At 35.3% G+C, this 19,834-nt stretch overlaps 3 protein-coding genes across 3 annotated transcripts; 1 reads left to right on the top strand and 2 right to left on the bottom strand.

Annotated features, from left to right (window-relative positions):
* The first annotated feature begins 2,924 nt into the window (after positions 1 to 2,924).
* On the top strand, positions 2,925 to 4,606 carry LOC110889880 (bifunctional monothiol glutaredoxin-S16, chloroplastic). The gene is made up of 2 exons (XM_022137460.2): positions 2,925 to 3,384; positions 3,967 to 4,606. The coding sequence occupies exons 1-2, from the start codon at positions 3,010 to 3,012 to the stop codon at positions 4,468 to 4,470; spliced, it is 879 nt and encodes a 292-aa protein (XP_021993152.1). The 5' UTR covers positions 2,925 to 3,009; the 3' UTR covers positions 4,471 to 4,606.
* Positions 4,607 to 6,167: 1,561 nt separating this feature from the next.
* LOC110889883 (metacaspase-9) lies at positions 6,168 to 7,638 on the bottom strand. Its single transcript, XM_022137462.2, has 2 exons — positions 7,233 to 7,638; positions 6,168 to 6,855 (listed from the first exon to the last, which is right to left on the bottom strand). Exons 1-2 carry the CDS (start codon positions 7,588 to 7,590, stop codon positions 6,272 to 6,274), a joined length of 942 nt encoding a protein of 313 aa, XP_021993154.1. The 5' UTR covers positions 7,591 to 7,638; the 3' UTR covers positions 6,168 to 6,271.
* Positions 7,639 to 9,574: 1,936 nt separating this feature from the next.
* Positions 9,575 to 15,985, bottom strand: LOC110889881 (acyl-coenzyme A oxidase 4, peroxisomal). The gene is made up of 15 exons (XM_022137461.2): positions 15,419 to 15,985; positions 14,971 to 15,066; positions 14,380 to 14,494; positions 13,369 to 13,473; positions 13,175 to 13,281; positions 12,403 to 12,480; positions 12,189 to 12,312; positions 11,862 to 11,935; positions 11,733 to 11,792; positions 11,546 to 11,655; positions 11,262 to 11,421; positions 11,027 to 11,103; positions 10,582 to 10,753; positions 10,394 to 10,486; positions 9,575 to 9,825 (listed from the first exon to the last, which is right to left on the bottom strand). Exons 3-15 carry the CDS (start codon positions 14,405 to 14,407, stop codon positions 9,691 to 9,693), a joined length of 1,323 nt encoding a protein of 440 aa, XP_021993153.1. The 5' UTR covers positions 14,408 to 14,494; positions 14,971 to 15,066; positions 15,419 to 15,985; the 3' UTR covers positions 9,575 to 9,690.
* Positions 15,986 to 19,834: the final 3,849 nt, after the last annotated feature.

Here is a 19,834-nt window from a genome sequence, read left to right as displayed (position 1 = left end):
TTTTACAACACCCAATCACAACCTAATTATCCGCCACAGTTATTTTCACTCCCAGGCAATGGTCGCACCCGACCAGTATGTATATTCCATGGATGCCCAAAACTGATTCGACCTGTTTGCTTATAGGAGCCCACTAATTCAATCACCAAGAGAGAATGTCGAACGCATGCTTCTGATCTATAATGAAGACGAAGGTATTGTCCCCGAGACGCAAAATTTGGATGAAGATGAAGATCTTGGAAAAGACGAAGAGGAATATGAAATGGAATACGAAGATGATGATGAAGCAAGTGACCCAAAAGGAAAGGGAGGAAAGGCGGAGCGTCAAACTTGGACAAAAAAACAAAAAGAGGCCTTAGCAAAGGCATGGGTTCATTTTTCAGTAAACAAGAAACAAGGCAACCAACAAAAATCAGAGGGTTTTTGGATAAAATTATAAAAATTACAACGAAACGATTGGCTGAAGTACCCGAACCACTGATCAAGTATGTTCAAAATGGAAACCAATGATGACTAAGTTAAACTACTTAAACGGTCTTTGGCATCAAGCGATAATTTTTTTATTTTTTAAATTTATATATCTTTTTATTTTTTACCTTTGTATAACTTTTTATTTTTTCCCTTTATATAGTTTTTATTTTTGTAGGATCGTTTACGTCCTAGCGGGAGTGACAATGTGACGGTCATGAAACAAGCCTTAAAAGATTACCAATCAAAATATCCAGGTGGTTTTCATCATGTTGAGGCGTGGAAGGTTGTTAGAAAACATGACAAATGGGCCCCGATATCATTGTTGGGTGAAGATAGTAGTAGTTCGAGCCAAAAAATAAAGTTATCAGATTCGGGTAACTACCATGCAGAACACTAAATACCGAATTCCCTAGTACTATGCCCGACATAAATGAAGACCCCTCACCAAGAAGACCAAAAAAGAAAGATAAAAAACCCGCAACGACGTCCGATAGCACAACGGGTTTGTCCGAGAAGCTCGATCAATACAAACTTATGAAACAAGAAAACAAATAAAAGAGTTGGGGTTGGTGGACATACGAAGAAAACGAGAGAAAGACACTATCACGTTTGTTGCGGAACAACGAGATGCGGCGAGACAACTTTTATATGATTGAGATTTGGAGACCTTTACTAAGTCACACGACAATGTTCCACCGGAGATGTTGTCGTTCACTCTAGGCCGAAAACGTGAGATCAGAAAAAAAAATATAACTGGCCATGCAATTTCTAATTTTTAGTTTTATGATTTATGTTTTTATTTTTCTAATTTTAATATTATGAAATATTTTTTTAATTTTAATTTAATGTAATGTCTTTTTTATTATTATTATTATTATATAATTTTATTTTATTTAAAAAATGTTTTAATTTATGATGCATAACTTGTAGAAAAAAAAAAAACTCTCCCATAAGGTAATCACCCCTTATGTTTGAGTTCAAGAAAGAAGTTGAAGAAGGTAGTTAACATAGGATAGGGTGGCTGAATGGATGTAAAGTTTACCTCTCCCTAACACTATGTTCTCGAATCTCAATTTAACAGGAGTAGGGAAAGTAAAAATTTTCTCTCCTAATCTCTCCAATTTGGTAGGATGAATATATGGTCATATTTTCTTCCCTTTTTTCATCCTTTTCCCTCCCCTCCCCTTGTTAAATGAAACTCGGAAACATAGTTTTTTCATATTTTCATCTCTTTTCACTCCCCTTCCCTTGTTAAATGAGACTCAGGAACATAGTGTAAATGTCAAAGGTGACCACACTTACACCCCAAGTAACCGATTACGTTTTAAGTTTGAAAACACTAAGTAAGTTTACTCGACCCACTAACTAAGACGCCAATTGGGTGAAATAATTATTAATTTTTTAACAACTAATTTCTTTCTCTCAAATACTTGCACCTTTCAAGGATTAGGATTGGACTTTGTTTTTTTTTAACAGCAAGGAATGACGTGCCAACCACCGTGACATCAGGCACTGTGGCCAAGGTCGACTATTCGAACGCCGCAAGCCCCTTTGGCTCTCCCAGATGCGCGGAAACTAGGGGTGTTCATCGAATCGAATATCGAATTTTCGAATTATTCGAATCGAATTGTTCGAATAATTTTTATTTTTCCTTCAATTCGTATTCGATTCGAATTCGATTAAAACCTACCGGATTCGATTCGAATTCGTATTCGAATAAAAAACCTAATTCGTATTCGATTAAAAATTCGAATTCGAATTCGAATTCGAATAAATTCGATTTAATTCAGATTCTTTAAAACATATAAAAAACTTTCAAAATGAAACATAAATTTTAAAGCAGCCATAAAGCACGATATCACATTAAAAAGTTCCAAATAAAGTATAACAAGTCTAAAATTCAAAACGAGAAGTCGGGAATAACCACTCTACATTACAAGTTAATATTTTTACACTTAGAAATCTATTGATAGATTTGTTACTTAGGTTTTAGTTATGAGCCATGTTGTGGGTTTGGTAATGGGTAATTTTAATTCTTGGAAAAAAAATTGAAAATAATTTATAGTATAGTCTAATGAAAGTTATATATGTATTATATATAAAAATAATAAATAAAAATGTAAAATTTTTATTCGAATTTTGAATCGAATCAAATTTGAAATTATAAATCCGTATTCGATTTATTTGACTCGAATTGAATCGAATTCGATTTCTTATAATCGAAACGAATTCTTGATAATCGAATCGAATTTAAACGAATTTCGAATTTTTCGAATTCGAAACGAATTCTGCACACCCCTAGCAGAAACCTGACCTTCACCCGTCTAAAGACACGACAGTGAAATAATCAGTAAAACCTAATAAGCAGGATAAAAGTCAAACTTGCGTCATAGGGATTTAACTTTCTTATCTCCACAAAACAAAACAAAAGATAATTTCATCTCTTGCCCAAACCTATGTGGCGCCAACTGGGTGAAATAATAATCTCAGATTAGTATTATCATCATCATCATCATCAGCTAAACGGAAGCACTCTCAATGGCGGCGATGAACCTCTCATCACCATCTTTCACAACCACTGCCACCTCCTCCTTCCTGTCCGCCAATCGCACTAAAACCCTACTTTCTCACTCCTCCTACACCAAAAATCCCTCCATCTTCTCCCCAATTCCACTTAAAATTACCCACACAACCAAAAACCCTCGCCCTTATCTCAATCTCGTCGTTTCTGCCATCGGAAAGCTCTCGGAATCGGAAACTGTCCCCGTTTCATCCGTTTTCCCTTCGGCTTCCGGTGTTTACGCTGTCTATGACAAGAATGGTGATTTGCAGTTTGTGGGGTTGTCACGCAACATTCAGGCGAGTGTTCTGTTTCACCAGAAATCAGTGCCGGAGCTTTGTGCTTCCATCAAGGTACTTGCTTTAATTATGTTTATATAATTATTTTACATTTCCCATATGTTTCTAGGACCAATCTAGACATAAATAACATCTATTAAATAAAGTATATACACAACATCTTGATGCTAAACAAAAGTCTCTATCTTAATTGTTTGATCAATGAAACGATGTTGGGTATGTTTGGCAAAAGTAGCTGGTTGTTGGTGGCTGGAAACTGGTAGACTGTGGCGGTAGTAGCTTTTTGGATGTAATTGGTGTTTGACAGAGTAGCTGGAGCTTTTAATAAAATGTATAAAATGACCAAAATGGACATAACTAAAAATTTAAAAAGTTTGTGCATTAAAATGTTCATTATCTTTAGAGGTTAAAATAGTCATTTTTTCTATAAAAGCTTGTAGCTCATTCTAAACGCCTCTAGTAAGAGCGTTCAACCAAAACTTTAAGCTCCCGACCTAAAAGCTTTAAGTTCCTTCAACCAAATAAGGCTTTTTATTGAGTATGAGCTTTTTCTTAAAAGCTTAAAGCTAGAAGTTCCTAAAAGCTCAATGCCAAACATACCTGTTGTGGTGATTATTTTCTGTATGATTTTGATAGGTTGGAATGGTGGATAATCCGGATAGAACATCATTAACCGAAGCATGGAAATCATGGATGGAAGAACATATAGAAGTGACCGGAAAAGTGCCACCTGGCAACGAGAAAGGAAACACGACGTGGGTCCGCCAAGCACCCAAGAAAAAGAGTGATCTAAGGATCACACCAGGTCCAAACACGAAACTAACCGTTCCATTAGAGGAACTAATAGACCGTATGGTCAAAGAAAACAAGGTGGTGGCTTTCATCAAGGGGTCAAGAAGTGCTCCACAATGCGGTTTCTCACAACGGGTGGTTGGGATTTTGGACTCGGAAGGTGTGGATTATGAGAGCGTGGACGTGTTGGATGAAGAACATAATAGTGGATTGAGGGAGACCCTGAAGAGGTATAGCAATTGGCCTACTTTCCCACAAGTGTTTGTGAATGGTGAATTGGTTGGAGGGTGTGATATATTGTCGTCTATGCACGAGAAGGGCGAGCTTGCTGGTCTTTTTAAGCAGTGAAAAGATCAATAACCACGTCATGTGTTTTCTCTTGTAGTACTTTGTATTTGTGGATTATTACAGAAATCCCTTATTTACATCATTTAGTTTTATATCATTTGAACCATAAAGTCTAACGAGTTACAAATTTCAGTTAGAGCGTTAACTCTTAAAGAGTAATAATAGTAGGCAATATTATAGTAGTTAAAGGCCCAAGGCGCAAAGGCTTCGCCGCACACCTGAGACAAGCAAGGCGTAGACTGTTTTAGTCTGGTCCAGGCCATTTTTGGCTGGTTTGGAAGGTGTTGGCCGGTTCGGCTCTTTTGAAATTAGTTTTGGCCGGTTGAGTCTGGGTTTTTTTCTGGTTCAGGCCGTTTGAAGTTAGTTTTGGCTCGTTCAGGGCGACATAAGTTGTGGGTTTATGACCCGTTGACTGTTGTGTCAGGTTTTGAGTAACCCAACCCAACTTAGTAGTTAATAGCATCAAAAACTTGAGCCCTAACCCTGGACACGTTTATCAAGCGGGTTAATGACCCGTTTGAATGACGGGTGCCATTGATATCAATGACCCGTCTATAAAAAGACAAAGAAAGCTAATATAAGATAAAAGTTAAACAGCTAGTATAAGTGTTAAGATAAAAGTCAGTTTTGTTTTCAATCTCTTTTAACTCTATACCTGGTTGTAAAAATCCCAACTAGGCGTAGGCACTGATTAATCTCGATTAATTGCTGATTAATCATAACTAATCCCAATTATGAGCACAATGTTAGGGTGTTAAAATACCATTGAAACCGACCAAACTGCCTAAACTGAAGCAAGTCGGCTGGTTTGAGATTCCAGCGGTCTAGTTTTTATAGTTTGGCGGTTTGGTCTGGTTTGAAATTTGGAACCTGCCTCTAAAACTTTTTTATTAATAATAATATTTGTTTCGTCAGTTTTAGATCATGTAGTTATGTATATGTATTATAATAATGAAATATTTTTATTATTTTATGTTTTTTTAATCAACTAATGATTTAAAAAAATAATAATAATGAAATTGGTTCAAACTGCTAAACCATTAAACCGCCAAACCGAGAAAAGTGGATGGGTCGGCTGACCTACCCAGGGGCGTAGGTTAGTAGGTGCCCGAGGGTGCACCCGCCCCCTCCAATGTTTCGGTTAGAAGTGTATAATTTTTTATTTTTCGTCCGAAAATTTTAAAATTATATAGGATCGCCCCTCCAGTTTTTTTGCCTAAATCTTTATATTTTATATAAATGAAAGTAAAGTTTGTTACCACTTTAAATCTTAAAGGTCGTCGGGCTGAGTTGTAATTATTCGTCCAGGTTTTCATTTATCTCGTACCATTATATATATATAGGTCTTTTGTTGTTAAACAATATTTAGTTTTTTTTTTTTTTATGTGTAAGAACGGGTCCTTTAAATGAATGAATTTTTTTTAGTTTTATTTGGAACTATTATTATTTGACCCGACCCGAATCGAATAGCCGGCCCGACCCGAAACATAACGACAGGGAAAAATTTTTTGGGTCCTATGACTTTACGCCCCCTCAAAACTTTTGGTCAAGCTCCGCCACCGGACCTACCTAGCTAGATTATTGGACTCGTCGTTTCTTAAAACCATATTAGCGGTTCAGCCCTGCATTTTGTCAAAACCGGCCAAACCGGAGTCGTAAACATCCTTGCATAGTATGTTTAACCAAACATCAAAAACTGAATCAAATAATCATTTCTAAATATTCCACAATCTTAAATTTCAGTCACTTATTCCAATCAACACAACCCATAAAACATAAACTTCAACTGATGAAAAACAAATCAAATCTGTTTCAAGAACATTGAGTTTGCATGATCATCACTGCTGTAAAGACAAGGGTGTTGCTGAAATCCTTGCTTGTGCAACACATCTCTGGCCATCAAAACAACCTCTTTGTTACTCAAATCATCAGGGTTTTCTTGCAAAACAATCTGGACTGCATTACTGAAAGCACCATAAGCTTTCCCTCCAGGTTCATGAGGATTCATATCTGCAGAAGTCTCATTTGCTTGACACCCACTTAACAGGATCCCATCATCTTCATGTATTAATGGTATCGAGTCAAGCTCGCGTGATGGCAAAGAGAACCCGAGACTTGCATCGGGTCCAAAGAGGTTGAGCAAGTGTGTGCTGATATCAGATGTGTTTATGTGTGTCCTTGGTGAGAGATGGTGGAGAATCGAGTCTAAAGAGATGGTTTTAGGTTTGATTGTGCTGGTGGTTGGACTGGGATTTGGTGGTAGTGAGGAAGGCCCGATTTGTTCCTTTTCTTTGTCGATTAATCCGCCACTGTGGCAAGAATCGGAAAGAATGGTGAAACTTGCTCCTTTTGGCACTCGATTTACTAGATTCCGGAAATCGACATCTGTTCATTCATACAAAAGTTTTAGAAGTGACTTTTGTTATTTTGAAAGCCTAGTTAAAAAAATAAGGTTGACAATCATGTCGGGTATCGGGTTGGCACGGTGAATTAATGAAATCGAAACACGACATATTTATTCATGTTAAAAATATTAACCATTGACGGTACACATGTAAAATCGTAACATGAGTTGTGTAATACATTTATCTAAGCGTGTCAAATGGGTTGTGAACGGGGGGTTGGGTTGGCAGACGGTCAAATGGGTTGTAAACGGGTGGCTGGTTGAATTATATATTTCTTATTCCTTCAAACAAACATTAAACTGGTTAGAAATGACAAAACAAAACTTATTATTGTCGTGTTTGGTTTATAAAACTCACCTGTAATGAGATTATAATCACACGGGACAATGGCTTCGTCTTGATGAAAAGGGTGCACGTGTTTGTTTGAAGGAATTCGTGTGCCATGACCGCTATAATGAAAATAAAGGATATCACCGGGCTCAGCCACATCAACCATATGGTGAAGTACCTCCTTTATCTTTGCACCAGTTGGCATGATCAGCGAGCCAGGTGCATCTGTTAGGAGTTGTATGTTGCTTGGCTCGAACCCGAATCGATCAATAAGCACTTGTCTCATGGCTAACACATCATTTATGCAACCATGTAACTCATTGGGTGTGTTTGCATAGTTGAACCCTACTAAAACTGCTAATCTCTTGCTTCCAGTGTTCTCCATGTTAACCAATCACTTGTTTTTATTAGTATTTTGGTATGTAAATTGTATGGTGGTCATATGTGAATTTATTGGATTTTATAACTTGTAAAGAATGTGATGTCTTAACTTGAAAGTGAATTGAGTTGCAATCTTTAAGTATATGGCAATGTGTTCCTAAACTTATGTCTAAAAGTGAATGATTAAATATTAAACAGCTAAAAACATATATAGTTAAAATATAAAAGGAATCTTAAACTTGCGGGTTTGACTTGAGGTGCTAAACGTGTCATGTTTACAGGTTGGTGGTTCTATCTTACCGAACACGAAGTCGAAAATTGTGTTAGACATATGAAACCGAGCACAACACGAATATTCGTGAATTGACACATACACTCATTTGACCCCATTTTCTTGATCATTAGTTTCTTTCTTTCTTTCTTTTATTTTTTTTTTCATTTTTATACTTTAAGAATACAATTTAAAAAACAAAAGAAAAACAAATTTATATAAATTACTATTTAATTATATAATAATGTCTTGGGCTATTAAAATTTGGCATAAAACACTAATGATTTTTCTTTTAACACTGATTATAATAACTAAAAAATAAACGGATTAACCTGTGAATCCTTTGAATTAACACGAACATGAAACATTTAGTTAAATGTGTTTGCAAATTGTGCCCATAACTAACTTGTGTCTGCGCGTTTTAAGTTATAGCCAAATTGTGTGAGAAATTCACACCCTTAAATTTTACTTCATTTACTACTCACTTATATGTGTGGGGTAGGGTTCATGCGAGAACTAGTTTCAAGAAGAGAACTTGAGAAGTAGTGTGAACACAAAGAAAATAAACCCAAAACAAACAATGAACTAGGGCTATAAACAAACCGAACATTCAGCGAACAATTCGTGAACCGTTCGGTGAAAAGTTCGTTTGTTTAATAAATGAACGAACACAAACAAGAAATTTTGTTCGTTAGGTTAAACGAACGAATATGAACAGAGGTTGTGTTCGTGAAGGTTTGATAATGTGTTCATTTATGTTCGCTCGTTTATGTTTACTTGTGTTCATTCATTTAAAGGTTTTTATATGTATTTTTGATTTATTGTTCTTAGTTTTTAAAACCATTTCAATTTCAGTTTGGATGAAAGCTTTGCTTTTGTGCTAATCATGTTTCTGATAATTATGTTAAGTGATATTTTATTTTTGGTGGATTGTTTTAATACTTGTGATGAAAAATGCAAATTTTATTTCAAAATAAATATACGTCCGTTTGTGTATTGTGGGTAAGGATAGTGTAAAAAGGGCCTAAAGTGTGAGAAGTGTATTATAACACTATATATAATACTATATAACACCATATAAACACCGTATAACAATATGTAACACCATATAATACCATATAACACTATGTAACACTATATAACATTATATAACAAATATAACACTATACATCTATCATAGACATGCTATCAGACAACCTATAGTGTTATATTTATTATATAATGATATATAGTGTTACATAGTGTTATATGGTATTATATGGTGTTACATATTGTTATACAGTGTTTATATGGTGTTATATAATATTATATATAGTGTTATAATACACTTCTCACACCTTGAGCACTTTTTACAGGATCCTCTACCTGTATATTGTATTTATCGTAAATGTTGGTGCCAACATCCCTATATATTCCCTATATATTCCTAATATATTTTCTTAATTTTAAAATTATTTAATGTATTATAATGATTAAAATTTAATATTTGTGAACATAATCTAATTAATATCTTTTAAAAATAATCTTTTTATGTAACTTGGGAGTGTTATAACTTAAAAGGCATATAAATATGTTTTAAACAAGTTTGTATTTTACTTTCTTACAACTCAAAGGCTGTGGCTGTCTTCTTCTTCTCAACTGTATGCACCCACCACCACCCCTACTACCGCTGCAGCCGCCAACAACCGAGGATTTTAGATCCTCTTGGAGGCCTGCCTAGCAAGACTAAATAAGTGTCTTTATTTATCATGTTTATCCAAAGTTTCACAATTTATTTATTACAGATAATGATACACTAGACAACAAACAATTTCTTCAAACGGGAAACACGAATCACAAGCGGCTGGTTCGGGTTGTCTTTGTAACAGGCTTGAAACTGGCAATACCAGTAACTTCCCGACCAGTGACCAGGGTGTTAATGTCGTACGTTCCTTCATACGTGTAGATTGGCTCCAAATCATTAAAAGCCTGCCACCAAAATAAAGACTCCAAATATTATAATATAACATTTTATGACCCAATGGAACTCCTCTTAGATTTGATCTACATTTTCTAACCCAATGAATATTAGGGGTGCAAACGAGCCAAGTCGCTCGTGAGCTACTTGAGATCGAACCGTTTAAAGCTTAAAATGAACGGGGCTTAAACGAGCTCGAGCTCAAGCCCGGGCCTAAAATTGGAGCTCATTTAACAAACAACTCGTATTCAAGCTTCACGTACCGAGTTTGACTAGGCCCATAAGCCCTAACATGTATATAAATACTACTTTATATTATAATAAATATATAATTAGATGGTAAATATATTATTATACATAAAAGGAAATAATATGTATTTTATTATATGCAAAAATTTATATTTACATATATAAATAATAATACCAATATATGTATATAACTAAAATACTAGATCGACAATAAACGAGTCAAGCCTGAGCCAAGCTCGAGCTTTAGACATAGAGCTCGAAACAAGCCCAAGTCATTTACACCAGTACTAATGATATTAGTTTATTAGGGAGAGGGGAACGAACGAATACCTTGGCGACTAGAAAATCGGATATTATTCCATTCCCACCAAGTAACTCTCGACCGAGTGCAACTGTCTCCCTAGCCCTCAGTGTGATCCACGACTGCACATTCAATAAGGCGTTAAATAAACTCTACCAACCGCGTGTAGCGAGTGATATCTTTTTGATAAAAATATTATATAAGAAAAAAATGAGACCTTGCCCAAGCTGGCCTGACCAGGAGTCATTTTACCACTCTCATACAACTTGCAAAGGCGCCAACCCATGAGAAACATTGCCTGAACATTGGCCAACATTTGTACAAGCTTCTGTTGGTTTATTTGGAATGCCGCCAAAGGGGCCCCGAACTGTTTTCTCTCTTGCATGTATCTATAACAATTATCTTTATAAGACTTCATAAAGAGATATAATTGATCAAACATCTTTTGATGAACACAAGTCCTAATAAATTTGGCAATTATGGCATGTGATGGATGATGTATCCTCCGGGTTGGGCCAATACATTAAGCCCGATCTGGAGGATACATCATCAACATGCAAAAAGGACATACATTGTGTTCAGAATTTGAAAGGGGACAAAATAAATAAAAATTACGCGGTTTAATATCTTAAGATGAACATAGAGATTTTGGATGTTGATACCTATGGCACATGTCGTAGACACCCATTACAATGCCAATAGGTTGCCAGGCAACCATGACACGGGAAACAGCAAGCACCTGAAGTCATGTACATGTAGGGGGTAATTCCAGTAAATAAAAATATATGACATGAATTTTAGATACAAGCAACAGAAATCCATTCCATTCTGTATGTGTACGATGCATATTCAATTTCTACATATCATCAACACGGAAATAAAAAAAGTTGTACGTACCTTGCTAGTATCTTGAAAAGAGTTGACCCCAGGTAACCTGTCTTCATCAGGGACAAACACTTTTTGTAGAAGAATATCTCCATTTTGAACCATTCTGAGCCCAATTTTGTTTTCTATCTTGGTAGCTTGTAACCCCGGTGCATTCTTCTTTACAATGAATCTGCAACAAATAAGGAAGCACGTGAGCATAACTAAAAGTCCAAAACTAAGCCTGGAAAAATGAGCGGGTCAAAGCAGATAATCACTGTCTCGATTGAGACAAAAAGAGAACATTATTTTCTTACCCATTTATCTGGTTTGTGTCTTTGTTTTTAGCAAAAATGACCAAAATATCTGCAAAAGTGCTGTTTCCGATCCATCGTTTTTGGCCTTCAATGACCCAACCTCCTTCCACCTGAAATTTCACAATCATCACAAGATACAAGAAAAGAATATGAAACCACAAAAAGAAAAAAAGATGATAAATATGACCTTTGTTGCTGTTGTTCTAAGGCCACTTGCGTCACTTCCATAGTCGGGTTCCGTCAAACCCTAACGCAAAACAAACTTAGATAAATGTAGCAGCACGTATATCTAAAAACAAGCATTAATCTCACTGACCCAACAAGCTATTGTGTCAAGCTTAGCCAATGAAGGCAAATACTTCTGTTTTTGTACTTCTGATCCGCACAGAGCTGTTGTTGACAGATAAACAAGTTAGACAATTGCCATTCAAGGTAAAAAAAGAAGAAAACGTTAGATAGTTGTATGCACTAAAATACATTTTGGCGGATTTTTTCAGCCTTGTCTGAATTCTTTTTAACTAATTTTTTAATTCAGCCCATTTTACCAGTTGGATCTATATTCATATATGGGTTGACATTGCCAATTCTAATTCCTTAAAAATAAAAAAAAATGAATTTTTAATATTAGAATAAAGAAATTTACATATAGTGAGCATTGCCAAAGAAGAGTGCACTAATATGAAAGTAGAGCAACTTGCATCAACTCTGGCTATTTCTGCTGTAGCTAAAGCGTTTGCCGTGACAGACAGGCCCGGACATCCATAACCCTAGAAAATAGATTTTTAAAGTGACACTTAGAAAAAAAAAATATATATATATATACGAGGCCACAGAATTAATATAAATAATTAATATACCTTGATGGTTCCACCAGCTATATTCAGAGCACCAAGCTTTGGAACAATTTCGAATGGAAATTCAGCCTTCTCCCAGTACTGCATTGACTCGTTAAAACTGAACATCAGATTCTAGTATACACAGGCACATAAACTTCATAATATTCATTAATATGATGTGTTAGAGGTGGCAATTTTGACTCATTTATCTATGAATCCGCTAATTTGAATCCTTTTCTCTATTTCTTACAAGTCACATACATATAAAATATAATATAAAGCATAAAAGGAAGTGGATCAAACAGGTAGAGAATCACCATAAGTGTACTTTAAATGCATAAAACCACCTAAATCATTTTACTCATACACATAGATTGTTACTGAAACAATACAATTTCTCTAATCATACTTGTCACACTAGTTTTTTTAATTAAAAATCATATTTGACAAAAAGTGCTTCAGGTCGAATAGGCTGGATGGGCCAAACATGCTAAAGTCATTGAAGTGTATTCATAATACATACAACCTTTTAAGTCACTTTACTCAAAGGACTTGGAATATTATGGTAGTATGTTGTTTTTTAAATCATATTTAATGCATTAACCATGTATTAGAAAATGAAAATACACATAAAAAAGCATTTCTGGTGGTCAACCCAACCTGACCCATTGCACTCATACTAAAAATGGCCCCTTTCAACCCAAACCCATTTTAACCCGCTACCCAACCAACCCAAACTCATCCATCTTTTCATATCTACCGTCCAGTATTGAGCAGGGATATACGGAAGTACCTTAGTCATTATCGGAGCAACATCTCTCTCGACACACTCTCTTACTTTCAGTCTTAGAGCTTGCTCCTCAGGAGTCAATAAGTCAGCAAACTGATAGTAATCCGAAGCTGCATTCAAGCAAAATATACTGATATCACCAGGTACATAATATACATGTCTTGTACTGATATAAAAACAGTCTCATGTATACTCACTGCAAGGTGGAAAGGTTGAAGCTGGTGTTGCTTGAGGGAACGCCTTGGAGACATCCAGTGCTGGATGATTAAAATACCTACTCTTCGAATCCTTGTTCTGGTCATCTGTGCGAAAAAGTAATAGAATATGACAAACAAACAAAGAAAATACACTTTGGATGACAGAATTACCACTAATCTAAATCTAGGGGCATCGACGTTCCGGTTCAGCTGGTTTTGACAAAAGCGTTGGGTCGAACCGCTAACTACAGTTTTGGAAAAAGACAAACCGAACTAACCAGGTTGGTTGGGTCAGCCGAACTCTACCAGTTTTCACAGTTTTACAGTTTGGAAGTTCAATTTTGGCAGTTTTAGATTAAGAAGTTTTTTTTTTATTTTTATTTTTTTTTCGAAAGCATAATTTTTTGTTAATTTTTTTACAAATAATAAAGATTGTTCATGAGTATACATGCACATAACTTATTACTTATATCCTAAAATAAAAAAAAAATAAAAATAAAATGTTAAACTTTCCAAACTGTTAAAACCGAACAGCGAACCGGTTTGGATAGGTTTTGACAGTTTATAAACACCTCTATTCAAATCTATTTATTTATTTATTATCATGATAACGAATATCAAATTCAAAGAGTTATGAATCTGTACAGTACAGTATACTTCACAGAGGTGCAAAATCTAATCAACAATTAGATAAGACTATGAATAAAAAGCAAAAAGAAAGAGCTAGTTCATATGATCATGAGTTAGGATTTAGGGTTTTTGTTGGTTTCGTGACTATTTGAAATTCCACAATTACAAATAAAACCATGATTATATTAAAATTCCTACAGAACTCTATCTCGTTAATCATCAAACAGTAAGAATAATCATGATCTAAACAAACATTCAAGTGCGAATCAAGTAAATTTTGAGTATAGAGCTCAGAGTTACGGCAAAGAAACAGCACACATGGTGATGATGATCGTTAGAGATGAGAAATTGAAAGAAGCACATAGATATGCAGTTACAAACCTTGGGGTTTGGATGATTGAGCAGGCATGGTGATCGATTGGAGGATGCGTATGAGAGAGAGTTTTCAGTTTTTTTATAGTATGGGTTTCAGAAGATAGAGCCTCGTCCTCATCGACTACGTTTAAAGAAAAAGTAATAAAAAATGTGCAAGATAAGATAAGAAAGAGGCACATTTTACTAAGTCAACTCAATCAAAAACCATAAAAACCAATACAAGTTATTCGATACCGATTCTGATGATAGTGTTGGTACTGGATAATGTGAAAATGATTTAAGTAAAACTAGTATTTTTGCCCGCCGCGCGTTGCGGCGGCACGCGGCGGGTGGAAACATGTAGTAAGGCAATACACGATTCATAAAACGCAATATGTAACAGACAATTAAAAAAATGTAAAATATAACGCATAAAACACAATTAGAAAAAAAAAAGAGTAAAAAATCTCAAAAGTGAAGAACTATATTGTACAAAAAAGTTGTTTTGGACGGAAAAGGCAAACATACCCAGACCTCAGGGACGATGTTGACAATTTACTCAACAAACAATATATCACATTTTTAACGATAAAATGTGTAAGAATAAATTATATATACCGGGTTTCATCCTGAAATGGTGTATAGACATTATTGCCTAATGGAGATGGAAATGATCGGATGGTTCTGCTTGTGGCACGATAATACTTCATTAGTCTGTCAGTGATCAAAATTTGTCGTTAAAAATATATATATTTTACTATCGAATAACTAAAAGCATGTATTTGCCGATGTCCTTTTAGTGGCCCTCAAGAATGACGTAAATTTCTAATTTAACTAAAAGTTGACAACAAAAAATCTTCACCAAACTCTTGATTAAAATTTCCGTATTTTGAAATAACTTTTGATAAAAGTGTTTTGTTTTACATTTATAAGAAAAGCAAAAGTATAAGGGCCCAAAGTATAATTGTTTGTCCACTGATGTTTAATTTCACAGCTGGCATAGAAAAACAAACACTTAAAAAACAACACAGAAATGAGGAAAGGACATAATAGTAGTTTCTCGAACCACCCAAAGCGCATTCATTTCTCATGCTGTCCTCTTCGTTCAGAATCAAAAGCTTTCGTCACTTATCAAATCTCCGGCCACAGATCCGTTACGTTACCGTCTATTATCAAATCTCCGATCACAAATCCGTTAGTTTTCCGTTTCTTATCCAGTCTCTGGCCACCAGATCCGTTCGGTTTTCTATATTTATTAAATCTCCGATCACCAGATCGGTTAGGTTTTCGATTAAATTGCCGGCGGCTACCAGATCTGTTAGTTTCCGATATGGAAGACGATGAAGAAACTCACATCAATCCGTCGGATCCGGATCTGGATCTGAAGATTCGCAGCGATTTAATCCACGGATCTCCGTCACGTTGCCGTCCGCCGTACCGCTGCAGATGACGTTGACCTTAGTGCTACCGGTTCGGTATATCTCTGAATTGTTTTGGATTTCAGATCGCGCATCAATAGAGAATTGATTTTGTTGAGAATTGTTGTGTTTGACCACGTTTTTGCTTTTTAGTCTTCACAATCTTCTTAGCCAGGACATGTATATAAGAGAAATCAGAGAAATAGTCGGTGTTTTAAGATGTTATATAATATAATGGCAGTATCGTAGTTAAGTCGCCAATTTAGGACATGCTTATAATACAAAAACGGAGAAGTTGTCGGTGGCGGAGGCCACCGACTTTGTAATTTCGCCACCGACTTTGTAATTTAAGATATACTATAATTTATATCGAGAAGTATATAAATAAGGATGTCAAAAAGGTATACTAGAAATTTTATGAAGCATTGTGTTTTAAAAGTTATAAGAGTATCACAAAAGAAAATGCTAAAACGTAACTATGATACTATGATAATGAAATAATACGTTTGTGTTTCGCTCATTTGTACATTACAATTTGTAACTCAGTTTTGAATAAAATTTATAGGGAAGTGAAAACAAGTAACTTTATAAAACATTGTATTGTAAAAGTTATCGTATTAAAACAATTTAAATTTTGATCCATTGTTGGTTCTTTATAACTTTTATTGTTAATATTACGTGTGAAAATCACGTAATATTAACAATCTTCAAATACATTTTAGATTTTGAAAAGAAATTGAATCCGCACTACGTGCTATAATGATTTTTTTAAGCTTGTATAGTCAAATAAATTAATAATATTAACACGTACACGTACATTTATATATATACACACGGATTAGGATCAAATACAAAGGATCCTAATTGTAAGAAGTGTAAGAAGGATTTATAGAGTGACAAGTGTCTAATAACCTAAAAAAACCCACTACACAAAAAAACCCTACTACAAAAAAAAAAAAAAAAAAAAACCTTAAACATCCACCACCACCAAAAATCTAAACCCCCATCCCCACATCACCCACCCAAAAAAAAATAAAAAAAAAAAAAAATTTTGCCGAGGGGGTGGGGGTTTAGGTTTTTGGGTGATGGTGGGGATGGGTGTTTAGTTTTTTTTAGGTTTTTTTTTTTTTTTTTTTTGGGGGGGGGGGGTTAGGTTTTTGGGGGGGGGTTTTGGTGAAGTATAGTTTTTTTTTGAGTAAATTGCTAAAATAGTCCCTAACGTTTGTTCACATTTGCTAGATCCATCCAAAAAAAGATTTTTTCTCATATGAACCACTGAGGTTTCAAAAAAGTTGCTAAATCCATCCAAACTTCAGGGACGATTTTAGCAATTTAATAAAACAAACTTTTTTTGGATGGATTTAGCAAATGTGAACAAACGTCAGGGACGATTTTAGCAATTTACTCTATTTTTTTATTTTCATCTTTTTATTATATCTCTTAATTAACATAAAATCTATTTATTTTCATCTTTTTATTAAATTTCTTATTTAACATAAAATCTACTAGTTTTTTTTTCTTTGAACGACGAATTTCTACAACAAGCGATAGATTCGCACCTGCTTTTGCAGAGGCCCTCCACCCCAATCTGGCCAAGACTATGTTGTCTTAACCGGGCTCATGCTTGGCATCAGAGTTTGGCTTGGCGCTCCCCGACAAAATTTCCAGCCTACTGCCATATGCGAGTAGTTGCACCCTCAACAAGAGCCGAAAACTCTCTGGAGTAAATGCACTGTAATAGAAAACTCGGGTGTGCTCTGCGGGTTTCGAACCTGTGACCAGGCCTTCACCCACTTCATAATAAAGATTAATCATTTATATTTTACAATTATGAATACGGTTTTATATTTATAATCATCTAACCAAGTCTTTTAAAATGTAAACATTTTACTCATTACTAATCCTTTAATAAAGTTAATTATACGACAAAATGTTTTCAACGGTTTAATTTGTTACCTGTTTAGCAAGAACGTGTATTTTATTTTATAAATGAACAAAAAAATACTGGGTGAAGGCCTGGCCAAAGGTTCGAAACCCGCGGAATACACCCGAGTTTTCTATTACAGTGCATTTACTCCAGAGAGTTTTCGGCTCTTGTGGAGGGTGCAACTACTCGCATATGGCAGTAGGCTGGAAATTTTGTCGGGGAGCGCCAAACCAAACTCTGATGCGAAGCGTGTGCCCGGTTAAGATAACATAGTCTTGGCCAGAGTGGGGTGGAGGGCCTGCAAAAGCAGGTGCGAATCTATCGTCTGTTGTAGAAATTCGTCGTTCAAAAAAAAAAAACTAGTAGATTTTATGTTAAATAAGAAATTTAATAAAAAGATGAAAATAAATAGATTTTATGTTAATTAAGAGATATAATAAAAAGATGAAAATAAAAAAAATAGAGTAAATTGCTAAAATCGTCCCTCACGTTTGTTCACATTTGCTAAATCCATCCAAAAAAAGTTTTTTTTATTAAATTGCTAAAATCGTCCTTGAAGTTTGGATGGATTTAGCAACTTTTTTGAAACCTCAGTGGTTCATATGAGAAAAAATCTTTTTTTGGATGGATCTAGCAAATGTGAACAAACGTTAGGGACTATTTTAGCAATTTACTCTTTTTTTTTTTTTGTTTTTTTTTCGCGGGGGGTGGGGTGGGGTGGGGGGGTTTAGGTTTTTGGGTGGTGGGGGGGGGGGTTAGGTTTTTGGGTGGGGGTGGATGTTTAGGTTTTTGGTGGTGATGTAGTGGGTTTAGTTTTAGCTTATTGGACACTTGTCACTCTCAGGGGCGGACCCACATTGGTGCTACCGGGGTCCCCGGACCCCAATCTTTTTAAAAAAAATAGTAGATTCGGTATATTAAATTGTATATGGACCTCATAAATACAATTAGGTGGACATCATAGAAATAAAAAGAAAGTTGGTGTAGTGGTAAATCTCCCTCTTTTCCACCAAGAGGTCATGGCTTCAATCCTTGATAAGCCCATTTTTTTTAAATCTAGTTCAAACCTCACTTTAACTCGACCCGAACGAGGACCGATCCGAAAATGGACCCCATTGAAATAAAATCCTGGGTCCGCCACTAGTCACTCTATAAATCCTTCTTACACTTCTTACAATTAGAAGACTTTGTAGAATAACTTAACCCATATACACACATAGTAGTGTGCGACCATACAATGTTGCCAGCAAACAGTAAGGTAGGCATATATTTAGTTATAGTAAGCAAAAGAACGATTAATGCAAGTCTACGTTTGCATGTAGTCGGTTAGGCACATATAAGTAAATAGGGATTAATGTAAGTCTAAATTTGCATACAGTCGGTTAGGCATATATTTAATTGTAGTAAGCAAGAGACTATCATGGTTACGGATACTTTTTCCCTTTATTATTTATAAATGAAATGATGATTATGTTACAAAACAATAACATTTTAAATAAATATTAAAACTAAGATGTTCCATGCATTGAAAATAGACTTTATCTTTCAACGTATTTAATATATTTTTTAGTAATGATATTTTATTCAACCGCTTTAAAATAAATAAATTTCCCCTATATTTGTAACACCTCGCAAATTTATATCATATAATAACATGACCCGCATCCAAACTCTCCGTTTATTTCCAATTTGTGGAAGGAGAGGGACCAATTATATCAAAAAGGAAATAGAAACAAAGTCCAAGTACTAAAGTGGCAAAAATGCCAAAATTCCATTTCTGAAAGTCCCTTATGGACCGTAAGGTATCCCTTAAGGTCCGTAAGGGGTTCAAAATCTGTAAAGGCGGTGAAACCACCACTTACGAACCGTAACCCACCTTTACGGTCCGTAAGAGGTGCAGAGACGGCAGAATGGCTGCTTGCAATTCCCTACTGCCTTGTTGCAACCAATCTTGCGAAATTGTCTCAAACTCACCTCCTTGTGACACCTAAAATGACACTAATCCCTCTCCTAAAGCTCCTAGTCACACTTGTCATGCTTTGAGAGATTTTGGATTAGTCTAAATGTGTGATCATGGTTCACATTCAACTCACACCTTTCAATTCACTCTTAATCTAATACTTGTAGCTTCCTCTGG

Source organism: Helianthus annuus, chromosome 16, assembly GCF_002127325.2.
Source record: "Helianthus annuus cultivar XRQ/B chromosome 16, HanXRQr2.0-SUNRISE, whole genome shotgun sequence".
NCBI classification, from domain to species: domain Eukaryota; kingdom Viridiplantae; phylum Streptophyta; class Magnoliopsida; order Asterales; family Asteraceae; genus Helianthus; species Helianthus annuus.
Note: the sequence above shows the minus strand (reverse complement) of the source record. Positions and strands in the feature narration are given on the sequence as shown.

What these genes read in the sequence shown, in the direction of transcription:
- LOC110889880 (XM_022137460.2), top strand. Translation starts at nt 3,010, where the DNA reads ATGGCGGCGATGAACCTCTCATCACCATCTTTCACAACCACTGCCACC. An exon ending in AGCTTTGTGCTTCCATCAAG is followed by an intron (nt 3,385 to 3,966) that starts GTACTTGCTTTA and finishes TGATTTTGATAG; the next exon opens with GTTGGAATGGTGGATAATCC.
- LOC110889883 (XM_022137462.2), bottom strand. Translation starts at nt 7,590, where the DNA reads ATGGAGAACACTGGAAGCAAGAGATTAGCAGTTTTAGTAGGGTTCAAC. An exon ending in TGATTATAATCTCATTACAG is followed by an intron (nt 6,856 to 7,232) that starts GTGAGTTTTATA and finishes ATGAATGAACAG; the next exon opens with ATGTCGATTTCCGGAATCTA.
- LOC110889881 (XM_022137461.2), bottom strand. Translation starts at nt 14,407, where the DNA reads ATGCCTGCTCAATCATCCAAACCCCAAG. An exon ending in TAGCTGGTGGAACCATCAAG is followed by an intron (nt 12,313 to 12,402) that starts GTATATTAATTA and finishes TCTATTTTCTAG; the next exon opens with GGTTATGGATGTCCGGGCCT. An exon ending in TTGACACAATAGCTTGTTGG is followed by an intron (nt 11,793 to 11,861) that starts GTCAGTGAGATT and finishes GTTTTGCGTTAG; the next exon opens with GGTTTGACGGAACCCGACTA.